This window comes from Centruroides vittatus, unplaced genomic scaffold (genome assembly GCF_030686945.1).
Source record: "Centruroides vittatus isolate TY-2023 unplaced genomic scaffold, ASM3068694v2 contig_782, whole genome shotgun sequence".
In the NCBI taxonomy this organism is placed as follows: domain Eukaryota; kingdom Metazoa; phylum Arthropoda; class Arachnida; order Scorpiones; family Buthidae; genus Centruroides; species Centruroides vittatus.
In genome coordinates, this window is record NW_027122503.1 from 134,843 (window position 1) to 153,095 (window position 18,253).

The window sequence follows — 18,253 nt, forward strand, 5'->3', positions numbered from 1 at the left end:
TACACTTGAAGTTGAAAACGGCAAATAATGTGCATCATTGTATATTTCTCTCATACTTTCAAATTAACTTTTAAATACATATAACCAGAAGATTATCCGCATGAAGTTAAATTAAATAATTTTTTAATTATTATACCAATAGGGTAACTTCTAATGCAATAAGTTGTTTGCTATAGTAACTTTTTATAAATATAAGAAAGTAACGCAAATTTTAATCATTTTAAACGGTATATAATATATTTATAAGAGTTTTTATTAAAAGAAAAATGTGTCTTTGTTTTTGAAGTTAAATTACAGAGACAAAATTTAAAATAATCATTTTGTCAAATTACAAAAAAATGAATAAGTTAAATAAAAAATTTTGTTAATTTCATCCAATTCTAGAATTCTTTCTAAATCACACATAAAAGATCAATGACACTAATCGTCTCGTTTGCTTTACAATTAACATAGATGATTTATTGAACTAGTGGATAACTTACTAAAAATATATCACGCAGAAGATAAAAGCTACTGGATTTAACGATAATGTTCTTAATAAATTACAGGGGAAAATTTATCAACAGACATTTCCAAAATTACTTCTATTAGATTCTCATATGAAACTTGATAAAACAACCTTATCATTCCCAAAGAAATTGATTTGCAAATTATTACATATAATTAAACTTCTGCCAATTTTAGCAATTGTCTTTTTTTCAAGAAAAAAATTTGGTTTATAACGAAGATCTTTAGGTGAATTGTCAGAGTTCCATTACAGAAGCTCTGTTGTATAAACATAGCAATGCTTTTTATTTCTCTATATCGGAATAAGAACACTAAAACTAAGATTTGAGAAGCATAAAGAATATTTTATATATGCAAAAAAATTATCAAACTAGTGCAAAATGTCTTGACAAAGAATTTTATCACATAAAAGCACACGGAAGAATTATATATCATGGGAAGTATTTCGTAAATAATTTTTATCCAACTCCTTCAAATTTTTCTTAATACGTCTTTGCAGTTCGAAAACTAAATTCATCGCACATTTCTACAGCATTTATTGTATTTACGTCTTATAGTATTGCTTTTGTATAAATAAAAGTTTAATATAGTTTGATATAAAATTATAAACTTTCTCGTTTCTTGTATATTTAGAAGTAAAATAAGAAGAGTTTAAAATAATATGAGATAAATAAACTTAGATATATAAAAAATAACAGGATTATTTTACCTGGGCTTTAATAATTAATAATTTATTACTAGTAAAATAGGCATTACTTCGGTCAATTCCGATAATTTATACCTATGAATTATCCTATTTATATAATTATAATATTTATAATTATTTATACCTATAATATGAAAACAGTTATTACGAAATTAAAGGAATAATACAGAAGAAGCTGAATGTGTAGTTAACATTAACGCGTTTTCATTTAATCAATACAAGCCATAGTGTTGTTAATAAAACGAAATGTTTGTCAGCAGCATTTCTAAGGAAAAAATATATTTTTTTTTTCCTGACAAATGATAGGTTTAATAAATCAATTAAACGAGTCTGAAAATATTTTTACTGTTCTAAATATTCACTACATTAATGTAATGAAAATTCATTAAAAGAATTATTAAAAATGAAAAAAAATTAATCCTTTTAATAAAAAAATATGATATACTAGTCAAAAGCTATTAACAAGTATTAAAAAAATTAATCATACCATTTAATATACTTCTTAAATTTTTTAAATATTTGCTTAATTAAATACCTTATCATCTACGAATTAAAATTTATTTTTAAAAATAAATTTGAAGATAAAATTTAAATAAAAAACATAAGATATTCATTAATTTATTAGAAAAAATTAATACGATTTGTACAGTACATATTTCATGTCGCGTCATAATAATGAATGATAATAAATAAAATTAAAATCATTAAAATATTTTTTAAATGTGTAAAAAATATATTTTAGTTAAATTTAGATTAATTAATCTTCTCTAAAAGTAATTGTGTAGGTTTATATAAAATAAGTTGTGTTATTAGAAAATTTTTTTGTAAATAACTAAGCAATTACTTTTGTAGAATTATATAGGCTATTTTTTTAATCTTCGTACGGTGCAATTTAGTAATTCTTTTTCGAATGTTTTGGTACATAACAAACGCAGCATGAAGCAAAGAGGAATTTCGATAAGAAAGGTCCTTTATACGGATGATGAGGGTCAATAACCAATAACGTCTGCTTGTTATAACGTTGCTGACACGTTGCATGATAACAAGGTGGAACAAAGTTGCAATATGAACCATCGTATCTATAAAAATAGATAATATTATTTACTTTTATTGTTAATTATTTATTTAAATTTAGTACTTCATAGTATTATATTTACAATCCCGCTTGCAATGAATTTCGTTCACCAATAAAAACTTAAAATAATTCCTAGTGCAATGCATAAATGTTTCAATAAACACTCAGATTCTTTGAATATATTGACACAACCACCTTATGTATCAGAGAACTAATATTAATTATCCTACTAACGTTTTCTACCTGCTCCACAGGTCATCCTCAGTGTTTATTTTGCAGCGAAAAGTCATTTATTATAAAGTGAACATAAAACGATATCAGAAGCTTAGATTTCGGGAATATATTTTGCTATTAAATATGTTGCAAAGACTCTGTAAACTGTAAATTAGTCTGCAGAGTATTTGCAACATGTTTCTTTCAACTCCGTTCAATGTCTTAACAGGGTTCACAGCACCATCACAGATATGAAAATCTCCAACTTTCTCTACGCTCATGCATCCCTAGTAATTATAGACTATGGCTTCTGGACTCGTTTTAATAACCTGCTGGATATATTAGCTTCATCTTTAAGTACGAATAACTTTCTTGTCTATATTCCCATGATTTACATGAAATGTATGAATATATTTATATGAAATGTATGAATATACATTTCATGTAAACCATGAAATGTATATTCATACGTTTCATATTGCCCAGTTTGCAAATCTGCTATGGAATCTTCCTTGTTTTTGGAAATATAACGTCGAAAGGACCGTAGTTGTCTAGAACGGAGTAGTTTTCTTCCTAAAGCTTTACCTAGACAAATGTTTTCCCTTTCTCAAAAATATTTTATGATTCTCTAGACTGTAGACTGAGATAGCTACACATCCTGCGCGATACTGCTTTGAGAGACTCCTTCTTTATACTTGTAGATAATAACGTTTCTGATTGGTTCCGGTACTACTTACTTCTTGCCTTCTTTAACAGACGTTAACGTGAACAGCTAAATGTGATTTGTATTTTTTATGATAGACGTGTGACTATGAGAAATTCCAGAAAATTCTCTAAAATTCTCCAAAAGTCCTTTCTTAACGAACTTCATTGCAAGCAGAGTTGTACATCTGAAATTTTGGAGGAGTATAAGCACCTTTAAAGAGAATATCTGGCCAAACTTAAATTTTAAAATATTAAACTTGATATTTAATAATTATTAAGTAGTAAAATCTTTGATAAAATATTTATGAGTATAGAAATATAGTATTTATATAAATATTTATGTATACAATCCTTATTTATATTACTTAAGTGTGAACAATTTGGTCTATACATTTAAATATATATATATATATATAAACTATACTTTAAAAACCTATTTATTATGATTATCACTATTGAATTTATAAATATTTCATTGACCTTTTGGCTGTTTAATAATGATTAGATATAAACATTCCTATTTTAAAAGTATATTTTGAAAGTTTACATCATATACATTAACAGATTTTAACGATAAATGCGAAATATTATATTTACTTTTAAAAAACACTACCTGAAGTATGGTTCGGTATTTTAAAATTTACACACACAAAAACGTCATAAACTAGCTAACACATAAATACAAAATATTAAAGCTGGGTGATTATTACTTTTCTCGAATTCGAATGTTAACCAAATCTCGAACGTTTGAATAATTCGAATTCTGGAATACCTCGAATACTTAGAGAACTTAATTATCTTATATAACTTATTTAGTTAAGTAATAAATGTTAAATGAAACTATTATCTTGTTTTATTTACTTGATAAAATTAAAAAAAAATTACTAAATTCTAAGAAATGAAACTTTAAACTTTTTATTTTCACCTTGTATTTTATAATACCTTATTTTTAGGCACTGTTGTTTTAACTACAATACATTAATTGATAATTGTTTTCATTTTCACTAACTTCAGATTTTTACTTACGAAAACCGGTGTACGAGCACGATCAGAATCTACTGTATTTCTTTTCTTGTAGCAAATTAAACAAGAAAGGCTTAAACAGGCTGCCAGATAAGGGTTTTGTCCGAAATTGGGTACTTTCAAGTCAAATGAGAAAAAATGGAAAAATTTTGTAGGGGATTTTATATTCTCGAAAGGAAAATCGGGGAAAACATTGTAAGCTCAATATATTATCTGCAACTAAAACTAATTTAAATTGTCACTATCTATACTTGAACACTTGCGAAGATATGACAAAGCATGTAAAATTTAACAATTTTAAATTACTTCAGAACATTTAAAGCCTATAAACACATCTAAATAAATAAATACAATATTTCGTTTATTATTATCATAATATGTACTGTACTCTACAGCAGTGTGTTAGGATTTTAAAATAAATAATATGAGCTGAAAATACAATTCTATTTATGCATTTCTTTCTTTGACTATTGTATGTAATATTTTACATATTTTCAAATTATCAAATAGAACAAGTAACTATATAAAAATTCGATTAATAACTCTTTGGAAAAACATTTCAATAAAAAGTTACGCGTTGAAAATGTTAAAATTGTGTCTGCACTATTGATATTATTGTGGGTGACTTTTCGTTAAAATTCAGTAATTTGAGGAAATTTTGCAGACACTTTGCAGACAATTGACTCTATTCATCCGGCAACCCTATCTGAAAAGGCGTTGTCTGTACGTATGGCGATATTCGTAGTCTTTGAATTTTTTATTAACGAGATATTCAAAGATCTCAAATACTCGAATACAAATATTTGACTATTCGCGGATAGTATTCGTCTATCTCTAACAAATCAATAAACATAAAGTGCGTGAACAGAAATAAATAAGAAATTATATACAAATAACACGTTTAGACATCTTAATGTAATGTAACTTATAACTTATACTGTAATGGAAATTTATATTTATGTATTTGCCTATTCAAGTGATTACAACATGCTTCAATGTCAATTTTCGAAACAGGTCGACATGTAAATGTCTTAGAAGACAAACAAACCTATTTTGAATTCTCAGTCTATCGAGTTAAATAGCTAGAAGCAGTTTTGAAATTTTAATGTAGCTATATCATTCAAAATTTAAGACGTCACAGTTGTAAATTTTACATTACCGTATTATTATTATTACTATTATTGTTATTATTATTACAAATTAGCAAGTGCGACATCGGTTTCAACTGTTTTTAAAAGAATCTTTAAACATATCTTGTTGACATGACCTTTGGATCTCCTTTATTTGCATAAAAAATGTATGGAATGGTTTTCACCATATTTTTATTCGTAATTGCTTATAAACTTTTAAAAGTTTAACAAAAAAGTTTATGAAAACTGACATATTTATCAAAATTTTAAATTATTGGCATACGTACAGTACTGTATTAATAATATAAACTAAAATTTATTTTATATTATACACCAACATATTCGTATAATTAGAGTTCCGTGCACGAAAAGCTATTAAACATGAATGAAATTATAAGATATAAATTCTGTATTACTTTAGCAATACCAGTTTGCTTAAACTTTTATGATTAGAGTTTTTAAATTAACTAGAAAACGTCACGATATAAAAATTTCTGTAAGTTGTTTCACGTGTTGTCTTTTATCTTATTTATCTGCTAAATTACGTAAAATGATATCTATATTTTTGTATAAATCTTAGAAATAGCACATAAATATTATAAATTTCAATTCTTATTGGAAACAGCGTAAAGATATTTTTAAATTCAATTCATCTTCAAACAGAAACACGTTATCTAAAATTCATCTGAATAATATGAAAAATTCCTGTTTATTCCTCAGAATTAAAAATAAAATTATATTTAATATATTTGAACTTCCTTTAATTGAACATATTTAATTTTTAAGTCCAAATTACGTGAAAAATAATACAAAATACAATTTCCTACTCTCTAAAGACGTCATCTTCAAGTTGGAGAATTCATAAAATTTAAATTATATAATAATAAAATATTAATTAAATTTACATTTTTTAAATCATTAAACTGATGGAAAAAATGTATACATTTCTCTAAAATAAGTCTATATCTAGTGATAAATCTTTAGTAAATATAAATTTATATATCCCTAGATCACACTTCACAAACTTTAAAAGTTTTAAAATAAACCTTATAAAAAAATAAATATAGAATGTTAACTTTATTCACCATTTGAATTAAACATCTTAAAATTTATTTTTATAATACCCGAATTTCAATTATAATCTAGCTATTGTTAAAAGCATGAACTATTTCTGGTTCGGACAGATGGACTCTTAGGCTAATATAATGAGAAGGAAGCAACCTATTTTCAGATTAATATTTAATTGTACATTTGTGCATTAAATATAAATTGTTTAGCCAAGATAAAACTCAAATACCAACATTAAATTCAGAGAATAATGTTTTAAATGTTTGGAACGACAGAATCAAATGCACTAATCGTATTACTATACAGAATTATCGAATATATTTCGAATAGATTACTTGTAGCAGAGCTTTGCGGTATGTCTGAATGCTGTACAGTATTAATTATAGAAATAATAGGTTTATAAATAGAATAGTGAACGCATATTTCAAAAATCGTTAACATAGCACGAGCAAGATAAATGCGGTGAAACAAATTGGAATCTATTATTTAGAAAGAACAGGAATAATAGATGTATGTACACCATTGTGTAGGAATGAGATATTGTTCTAGTATAGTAGGAAATAAGCGAGAAAGGATACTGCCGATATTTCAATTTTTGAAAAAGATAAAGGAAACTGAATGGAAACTGAATGTGTTTACTGAGGTCACATATAACAGAAAACGAGGTCAGGTCGAGAAGGAAATTGGCCCAAATGGTTAAAAATTGGAAACTTGGAATCGAAGATTTAAACGAAGCTTCAAGTAGCATTTTAAAATAGGAAGATTTAACATGATCATATGTATGGTGAACTTTATTATCTTTATTTTTCTTTTTTTTTATTTGTTACAAAAGTTTGCTATAAAACTGCTGTAATGTTTTAGGATCATTAGCAAAATTACTAACAATTTTATAAAAATAGTTTATATAATTACTTTTGCATTCATTATAGTAATGTTCTTGAGTCAGATTATATACTAATGTACAAAGATATCAAGAATTACCGCTATTTTTCCATTTTCGCCAGAGTGATCCTACATTATTACTCAATTTTTTGAAGAAAACCTGAATGATGTTTATGAAAATATAAGTTTAACTTTTTATGGATTAAGAATATATTTGTAGATAATTTTAATATATCGTAGGAATATTGAGTTTTATGATTAATACTGGAAAAAGAATACATTAAAGAAGATCAATCAATAGAACGAAAGCAATCAGAGAAAATCATCAATTTGATTAGGTACCAATCTAGGACAGAGACGGATATTTTATTGTAGGAGTGTGATCACTAAACGAAAATATCATTTGTAAGGAACAATAGTCGGATTTGATACCTTTAGTAGGTTTAGTTATTAAAGCATTTTTCATGATTTATGAACAAAATTCAAACACTTTCGGCTTATTTTCATTGTAAAATCATCAAGTTCATTTACATATTGCGTTTTTAAAATATAGATAAAACAGTTTACAATGGTTTAGTAACAATTTTGATATACATTTCATCAATTTTAAATATCAGCAAATTTCATCTACGTAATAAAATATTTCATGCGTTTTCGCGTTTATTAAAACACGTTTCAACAGATTTCATTTGCATTTCTCTCCAGCATTAGAAAGCAACTGACTGACTGATTCTCTGTAGGCAATGTCATATGATAAAATAAGTCATGAAAAACATCTTTTAATGAAGTTAATTGATGAAGATGGACTAAATATTAAAGAAGCTAGCGAACAGCTCTCCTTGACAAGAAGTCTACAGCACTTTAGTAAGATAACATCTACGATAGTCAAGGATATTGAAAGGAAGATTGAGGAAAACGGGCATGTAACATTGAAAACTATATGTAACGTTAGGTGAGGTTATCTCTAGCAACTGTCCATAATGTCTTAGCTATACAGCTATGTATTACTTTGAAAAGAAGCTATAAAATATTGGATAGAGTTAATGTTCAAAATATAATTGATTTGCAATACGAATATGCGAATAACTTCACTATAAATGTGCTTAATGATCAGCTGAAATTATTAATTATCGATGAAAGTGGTTTCAATCTTCAGCTTAGACAAAACAATGGCTTTCGTAGGAAATGGCAAAGAAGTTCGCAAACAGTTATAACCATTAGAGGACGGAACGTCATATTGATTGCTGGTATGAATTCGGTTTTAATTGTTCATTACAAATTAATTTACAGACCAGCAAGATTTCAGTTTTTTAAGGAGTTTATTGTTGAACTACTGGATTATATATATGCTCAAGAAAACTTATCCAATGTATGATTAATAATGGATAATGCGCGAAAACGTAAAAGTAGATAAGTAAGGGAATGTGTTAGTGAAAGAATGCACTGAAATTTCTGTCGCCATATTCCTATATGCTTAATCCTATTGAAGAAGCCTTTTCCAACCGGATTAGTAAAACGCAACAAGGTCAGTTAGATTTGACCTTGCTGTGTTATACTAATAGAAAATGAATTATCTCATTCTCTATGTATTAATATTGTTCTTTCTGGGAAATAAAACGCACATAATATAACGAATTTGTTATCGTTTATTTACAGCTTTTCTTGTTTAAATATTTACGTAAAATAAAATTAATACACATATGTATATTTATTTAAAATATGCATTTTAATGCTACTTTAATCTGTTTAAGTTACTAATTAAGTGAAGATCCTTCTTACTCGTCACGTGATCTTTACAAATGTTCCGTCCCGAGTCGTTCTTTACGCCTCGAGATTGTCCGTTTGGTGGTCCGTTGAAAGTCACACCTCCACACTCGATAATTAGTTATATACAGTTTATTTACAAATATTTACAAAGATGTACACTATGCAATAACATTACGTACGCTAATGTACCGTAACTGTGATACCGCACGTCGACTTAGCTGGCCGGGGAACCCGATTCACCTTTCCGGAGATGGCTTAACCTCGTGGCCGTCCGTCTCTACGCCAACCTTTTTCCAGAGGTCTTTCCAAGAGGAGAACACTCTCTCTTCCGCCTCAAAGGTCTGCCTGGTGTTAGAGACCGCCACGTATCAGGTCGCTCGCCCTTTCTCCTCGTTTTTTTGCCACCCTTCCAATTTAAGGGATTCTGCTACTCCTTCCTGCGACCAATCAGTGCCTCCCCTTTCTTAGAGCCTTCCAAGACGTCCGCCTTATTTCCCGCCGACGTAGCTTACATTTGCGTCCGCGCTCTATTTACATTTATTTTCCTAAGCTGGCCGGCACGTGGCCAACACATTGACCTTTAAGTGGAGACGCTACACCTTTGATCCTTCCGGCCGTTTATGGTCCCGGCTCCAGGTGGGAGCAATTATCTCAGTCGGGCGGTTTCTTTGACTCAGGCCGCCAAAGGCGACCTTTACAAATTACATATTTATTTTTGGGATAAAAATTATATTTACATTAAAAATAACCTCGGAGCTTTAATAATGTTCACTTGCAAGGAATCATTGTATAATACTCGTTATCGTTGTTAAAAATAAGGTATATCAGTTGGTCTTTGTCGTATAGTGAAAATGAAAAATGTTTGTCAATGTTTTTCAATTACAACTAGATTTCTTTAATGCTTGCATTGATATCTAGTTCGTAAAGTGTTGAAATGTGAATTGCAATGATAATATCTAATTGCAAATTCGAAAGTGTTTCGCAATTGCACGAAATCAAACCAAAAATGCTACATATGAAAAGGGAGTAAAAGACAATCAATAAAAACGTTATCTCTAGTTGAAAAATTTACTTGTTGATTACAGAGAAAAACTAATGCTGCATATATTATTGCTCAGAAATATCAATAGAAGAGTAAGAAGGAGACAGAGCACCACGATAAAATTGGAACGATTAAAATCATCACATAAAATAACGTCGAAAGATTCGAGGACTCTGAGAGAAAGATGAAAACGATAAATTGGACAATAAGTGATTTAATATTCTCATAAGATTAATGCTTATTTAAAAAGTTTATTAGGTACTGTCTTCTCAAAGACGTATCGATTAATAATATCGTATCGAAGTTAATAAATATTATTACAATTAACAACTCTTCAGCTGATACATTTTTAGTTGTTTTTTATGCAGGAGTCAATAAAATCAGAATTTCCGCTACTTCTATTCTTATTTATTATACTGCTTAATGTTATCAACGATTCTTAGGCGAGTACGAAATGATTATAGTTAAGATGGTTTTAACTGTTTAAACCATTGGTAGCATTACCTAGAGTTTATCACATTACAATTGTAATCTTTTACATACATATCTGAGACATAGTTTTACAGTAATCGGACAATTCTATCTGGGAGTATAACTTTTGTAAATGAGTATACAAGTATTTCACTATTTATCTGAAACATAATTTATTTGTAAAAATTTATTATTAATTCTATCAGCATTTTTAAAAAAAAAAATTATAAAATCCTGATAGAATTTTTGAAGTCTTATTAATGTTTGGTTTGATGGATACGGAAATTCAGTACGTGGGAGATCTGCCAAGGGAGATGACACTCGGGAGGACTTTCTATGAAAAATTGCTCCTACTTTGGTGTTAGACGTACAATGAAAACCCAGAAGAACGGGATCAGGCTATTAGGCGTGAATCTGGACAAATTACCAGTGTTCAGTGGGTTTTGTGCTGAGTAGAAGCGTGGAAATAAGTTATTTTCTCAGATAGAAATGAACAGAAACTCAAATATTATTATAAACACAACGGATAATCTATTTAACTGTCAAATTTTAACATTTTAACGATTATTCTAAGAAAAATTCAAATGTGGTTGACGTAGAAACTTGCGTTTCATCCATAAAAGGCGATTGCAGAAATACAGATGTGCAGACATAAAATATTAAATTAGTAGCTAATACATTAATATATATTACTATAAAATCAACGAGCAATTATTTCTTATGACATCGTCACAGTGCCGAGCTGCAATTTTTAATCATACATTTAATTAATTTAATTTAAAATTTATTCTCTCCACCTCCAATTAGTAGTGACTTACCCTGTATATCAAACTCTTCCTTTAGCAACAGAGTCGTGCCGGTCATCTATTTAACACCTTTCAGGGGAAAATTTTAAATTGAAATAGCATGACTTGCGGTTTGCACAGGAAGTTAGCATATACTTCCTAAGCAAATCGGAGCCTCTACCCCTGATGTTTCCATGCTTGATCTTTGATTTCACCTACCTAACTCTCTTCTTCAGATTAAAGGACAGACGGACGAAACTGAGAATTTACAGGTTTACAATTTTTTCAAATTGTAGTTCAATTATTGAACTTTATTTATATTATTTAGAAAATGGACTACTAAACCCATTAGTAAATATTTGTTGAATTAAATTGCTTTTGCGCTCTTTTTTGGCTTAAACTATGTAAAAGTATTTTTTAAAAAACCTCTGGGATATGTAAAAATTTATTTTAAAAATTTTCATTAGGTTAAGGATATTTAGGAACAATGTAAATACCAGGCTTAAGACTGTGTTGAAATTTTGATTGTGTCGGAATTTTGAACGTCAAGATATTGATTTGTTGGGCTTTTAATCAGATCCTGTGGGGCAACAGCTTTTTCAATTAATTATTTTATAAAAACCACCGCTTTATTTATTAATTACAAGGATTATGACTAATGTCGATAAGGCAAGAGATCACTTTCCCGTACAACAAATATGGTAACAAAAACTATACAAATAAAATTGTTAATGCACTCTATTAGACCATAATACAGTATAAGAAAGTCATCAACGTTATCAAAAAATTAACTTAATTCGTATTTAGATACCATCAGGTTCTTATTACCATTATTATCAAATCTCTTGAGACCAGTGAAACTAGACACGCGTATCTTCTGCCTATAAAAACTGCAGTTTCAATTAACGTAAGAGTTTAATAAGATTAAGATAAGATAATCTACTGCAATTTTATATACATTATCTACTAAATTAAAGTTATTGGAATGCAGTGTTAAAAAATTGTAAACCTATAAATTTCCACTGTCTGTCATTTCTCAATATCGAAAACAGAATTAGACACATAAAATACGAGACGAGATATGGAAACCTTGGGGGCAGGAAATTCCGGTTAAATATACCAAGAACTTCCGATGGAAACCGCATATCACGTTATTTTAATTCAAACATTTTCCCCTGAAAAGATTTAGATAAGATAATCGGCACGACTTTTTTGTTAAAAGAAAAGTATGATATTCAGGGGCAAGATACTACAGTTCTAATTTCAGATAAAGAACACTCCGGCATTGTGACGATGTCATAATAAATAATTGCTTGTTAGTTTTTATATCTTAGCTAATTGATGGTTATATTTGGTTTGATAGAAAGAGAGGTAATCACATGTGGTTAGTATACTATCTATTTCCCAGTTAATGTTAAAAATAAGCTTTAATAATGTCTAGGGAATTAGTAATGGGATACGTAGCTCTATAATCTATCAAATCTAATGTTTCTTATGCAGATGGTGAGAGCCAGCTTTTTCTAACACAAGTTTTAGAGATGTGAAATTTATTTTAATAAAAGAAATTTATAATTATCATTTAAATCGCTGATAAATAAAGATAAATTACTTTTCTGTTGCCAAAAATTAGTTTAATAATTTACATAATTTTATATATTTTGTAATTTGTCAAAGTTATTTAAATATGTTTTAACAGAAAAGTTGAATTTATGAGTTTAACAAATCACTCAATTTTGTATAAAATATTCTAAGAAATTAAAAGTTATTATTTTTTATATATTTTGAAAGCTTTATTTAAAATACATCAAAAAATAATAACTTTTAATTTCTTAGAATATTTTATAATTAAATTAAAGCTATTTAATTTACATCAATTTTCCATTTAATTATTGCTAATCGGAATAAATATTGATAATAATTATATTCATATTTAAATAATCAGCTTAATTATAATAAGAAAAATATACGTTAATATTTTCGATATATTAATTTATATTGTATAAATTTGAAACGTGTATTCAGAATATTCATATTCAATTTGTCTTACATCAATGTAATACATCATAAACGGTCCTTTCCAATTATAATTTTATAATTAAATAATAAATTTTAAATTAAAATATTTTATAATAGTCATTAACAATTACAATAAATACTTTAAATTCAAAACCAATAATTACTTTTAAAAGATTTTCTATATATAAAATTACTCAGAAAGAAATTTATTAGTCTATGGAAAATGAAACTTAATGCAATAAAAATGTTCAGTTTCTTATCATAAATGATATTTATTTTGATTGATTTGCAAATATAAAAATTAATATAACTTAAATAAATAAAAAAAAACATACTTGCACTGTACTTCAGTTACATATTGATGATAATATTCGTTATTTAAAACAACTAACCATCTTCCGTTAACGTTTTTAGCCCATCCAGGTCTAACAATCTTCGTTTGTGAATCACAAACTAAAGACCCATCACCTAGTTCTGCTAATTTTGGCATTTGAAGAGTTCTTAAATCCTTAAACAGTTTTTCTAATGGCCATTTCATATACTTAACAACTTGCGTTACTATTTCTCTAAAGAATTTAAACAAGAAGTTAAACTCGGGAATGATTTATCATTAAGTAGAATTAAATTTCTTATGTCTTTTTTAAAGAAAATAAATCATTATAAGTACTCACGTTGGATATTCTTCCTTGTAACTACAATAATAACGACCGTATTGAGCACAGTTGGGTGCTTTTGTCGTACCTAATGGACCAGACTCCTCTTCTTTATCATATCCTCCACGATGCACATGTCCGGCTCTTTTAACAGTTGTCGGATCACTGATGGATAAATGATGAACAGTTTCTCCTATATCTTTCTCGTCCAATTCATCAGAAAATTTTAACCATTCACCAACTTCGAATACAGTTTTTTTTACTTGTGCAGCATCGTTTGATGGTTTCCATTTCGTTTCGCTTTGCATTTTAACATCAGAACTCGCAATTAAATCATCTATAGTACCATTTATATTATAATTATATTTATGATTTGGATAATGTATAATTGAAGCATTATCGTCTTGTTTTTTTGATGATGTTATTTCCATTAATAAAATGAAAAAAATAATGAAAGCCTAAAATATAGTTTAATTATTTTAAATAAAACAAAGAATTACAGATTACATTATGATTTGTCTTTTTATGCATTAATTTTGCCACTTTCTACTCACCATCTTTTCCATTATGATTCTCTTTTCCAAATGAAGTTTATTTTTATGAGATTTTTCCTTATCGTCACTTTATTAGTGACCCGTAAGAAGCTAATTTTATTATATTTCCTGCTTTTAGATTAAGTTAAGGCGAATAGTTAATATTAAATAATCGTAAATAAAAATTATATTAAATTTACTATATATATTTAATCAAAATTGTATTATATATACTACATATTTAAAAGTAAAATTTAATTAATATATCGTGTACATTAACTGTAGGACTTTATTATTATCTACAAAAAATAATAATATCGTATAAAATAAAGAAGTATTACGTAAGAAAATTTAAAGATAATTTTTAGGAAGGATTTTCTAAAAAAAATTTCTGAAGGGATTGTTTGAAAGAACCTTTTTATATTTTTAATAAGAAACTGATCTTCGAAGAGATTATTTTAGACAAAATTTTAACAAGGGATTTTTTTTATAAGTGCAGTAATTACTAGAAGAGAATTTTTTTAAAAACAGAATTTATTAAAGAAGTTTTAGAAATACTTTTTGAATAATTAAATTACAATAATTATATATATCAAGAATCGAAAGGGTTCACATTATTCACTACGTGAACAAGAAAGCAATTAATCTATTTATTCTAATCCATTTGACCATAAAGTTCATATTAAAGTTGTTTATTTCCTGTTGAAACGCACGAATACTCTAAACATTTTATAAAAAAATACTAAGTTGGAAGTTATAAAAATACCAGATTTAATAAAACTTAACTAAAATCGTATTAAATCGTAAAAATTATTTTTAATTTTATAGTTTAAAGTAACCTTCATTTTTATTTTTATCACATTATAAAGCTATAAAATTTTTTAAGATAGGTTATTAATCATTTTCAAATTATGCGATAAAAAAAACATTTAAAATGTTTAATAACTTCATATTTTTAACATATTTACAAAATTAAAATATTAAAATTATAATAATAAATTAGATAAGTAATATATTAATTTGTATTATAAAATTATTTGAAATTCTTTTTAATTGATAAACAACTACTAAAAATATATTTTTTCCCTATAAATTCCTGTTATTTGGTCATATCTAGTTTAATTTAAACTTTGTTTATTATCGATCCGAGCTTGAAATTTATTAAAAAATAACAAAAAGTTTTATTGTTATTTATAGAAAACTTGTGAAAAAATAATAATAAATTTACAATATAATCAAATCTAATTTGCATTTTAATGAAATAATACAATTTTTTTTATTTAATAATGAATTAAATTTAGTGTTTAAAATATTTAATCCTAATATTTGAATTATTAATCTTAATTTTTTAGAAAATAATATCAGAATTTAGAGAAATATTTAACGAAAATCATTTGAAAGCATTGAATTTTTGTATCACTAGTTGTATTGTTTTATACAATAGTTGACGTGATGTACTAAGTGAAAACACATCATGTCAAGTCTAAAATATTTATAATTATTAAGTATAATGTAAAAGACTCTACTAAAATGTATAAGAATAATTATTCTTTAAAGCAAACGTATTATACACTGAAATTGAACAACTAATGTCGATTGACGTAATTAGTTGCTTGATATTGGCATAGCATCAAAAATGAAATTTAAATTGAATTTAATATAGTTAAAAAAATTTATTTCCTGGAAATTTTATTTCAAATAATAGTCGTTTCAATTTTTATATTGCTATAAATACAAGTTTTTGATAGATTAAAACAAGATTTAAATGATGCGTATCGAGTGACATGAAGCATAACTATTTTAGTTAAATCAGTAGTGTGTCAGTTTGTCTGTACTCACTTTATTTGTGAATTCAGTTGAATTTTAAACTTGACATTTTTTATGCATTTAATGTATTTAAAATATAAAATTATGAGATAACTGTAGTAGCGTATAAGAAATCCTTATTATTTTCTTTATCTCCTTCCTCTTTTTCTTCTTGAAAATGTAGTGTTAAGAATCTGAATATTAAATTCAATGATTTTTAATTAATATATAAATGATCACCAATTTATTTTAAGAAACGGAAAACATCAATAATCTGTTCATGAAAACCAGAGATTCATATGAAAACGTTAACTATGAGCTTAGGAAGTTCGTTTTCATTATTTTACATTAAAAAATTATAAGGCAATGCCAATCCAAAACCCTTTTAACTTCATAAAATGTAACAATTTTGCTCTATTGTAATAGAAAAACGTGTACGTAAATGCAGACAAGAAACATTGCATCAGGCTAATCTGGTGCAATGTGTTTATCTACACCCTGTATAATGTGCATGCTGTAGCATAAATATTACGTTTATGTATTGACATTCAGCTCCCGTTTTAAAATTCGTAAAGGTGGTTCTGAGGTTCTACTAATTCTATTTGGAATATAATTCGAGACTTCTTGTCACGTATCGTTTTATCAAAAATGCTTTATTGAATTTTGGGTTTTCCATAAAAACTAACCGAAAAAAGTATTGAAAGAAATGTATGCATTATTACTGGTAAGAACAAACAGACTTTCTACCAAAAACTATTAATTAGGGAAACTTTCTCTTAGTATTCCTGTATACGATATATACATATTGTTCTGTTCATTACTTTACGTTATATTTTTTTATTTAATTTTCATATGAAATGATATTAAATAAAACTACACATTATATATAAATTAAAGTTATATATAAATTAAGTTTTCAAATCAATTGAATAAATGAAAGTATTTGGATTTTTTTTTATAAATCTTTATATTATTCTTGGCAATGCATCCTGATCACAGTTAAAAGTATTCAATAAGATCGGTCAATGTCCATTTTCTATGTACACATCCCACACTTTATCCTATTTGCACAGTACGACGAGTCAACAGAACAAAACTAACCAAAATTGATGAAATTTGGAAAACTAAAAACTATTGCACAAATGCCATTAAAACATCTTTAAAATAAATGATTTCTTCAAGGTGGAAAATGTTATTCTGTATTTACTTTTACTTTAGTTTTATATCATTTTTAATATTATTTTCTATTTAAAAACCTTTTTTAAAAATTATATATATCCTTGTTTGTAACTTCATTGTTTTGGATTGTATTTGTGAATGTATTAATAATTAGACAACAGGATTCAACATATCACTTTTTAATTGAATATTTAAATAGTTTTTGGTTTATACAGTGAAACCTGTTAATGTAACCACCTGCATAAGGTGACAAACTGTGTGGCAAATGCCACAATGTTGAAATGGAAGAAGTTTACTAGATAAAGGAGAGTAGATTCTACGGCATACACAGATTACAAAAATCTTTAACATTGCAGGGGAAAGTGTAATGGGCCAAACAGTGTTCTTATCCTTTTTTGGAATCGGAATAATTGTTGATGAGATCCATTGATTGGGAACATAACTATATTGAACGTAATGAGAAAAAGTTTGGAAAGTATAAAGCTGAAACAGATTGGAAAGTTTTTTAAAAGTACTGAAAGTAGATGTATTAAGTAAATTAATAGCATACGAGATTTCTGAAATGAGAAGGAAAAATAATATATATTGCGAAAAAAAAATTAAGTGGTTTGTAATCGGCTTATGGAATAATAGTACCGAGTTTTTGTTTGTTTAAGATTAAGATAAATATCATATACTTGATTATCATTAAA

At 26.8% G+C, this 18,253-nt stretch overlaps 1 protein-coding gene across 1 annotated transcript; it reads right to left on the reverse strand.

Moving 5' to 3' along the window:
* Positions 1-2,100: 2,100 nt before the first annotated feature.
* Positions 2,101-14,609, reverse strand: LOC136981588 (uncharacterized). The gene is made up of 4 exons (XM_067277907.1): positions 14,598-14,609; positions 14,062-14,501; positions 13,726-13,956; positions 2,101-2,292 (listed from the first exon to the last, which is right to left on the reverse strand). The coding sequence occupies exons 1-4, from the start codon at positions 14,607-14,609 to the stop codon at positions 2,106-2,108; spliced, it is 870 nt and encodes a 289-aa protein (XP_067134008.1). The 3' UTR covers positions 2,101-2,105.
* Positions 14,610-18,253: the final 3,644 nt, after the last annotated feature.

Excerpts from the sequence above, each read along its gene's own strand:
- LOC136981588 (XM_067277907.1), bottom strand. Across the intron at positions 13,957-14,061 it reads TACAAGGAAGAATATCCAAC|AGAAATAGTAACGCAAGTTG; the intron begins GTGAGTACTTAT and ends TAAATTCTTTAG. Across the intron at positions 2,293-13,725 it reads GTAACTGAAGTACAGTGCAA|ATACGATGGTTCATATTGCA; the intron begins GTATGTTTTTTT and ends CTATTTTTATAG.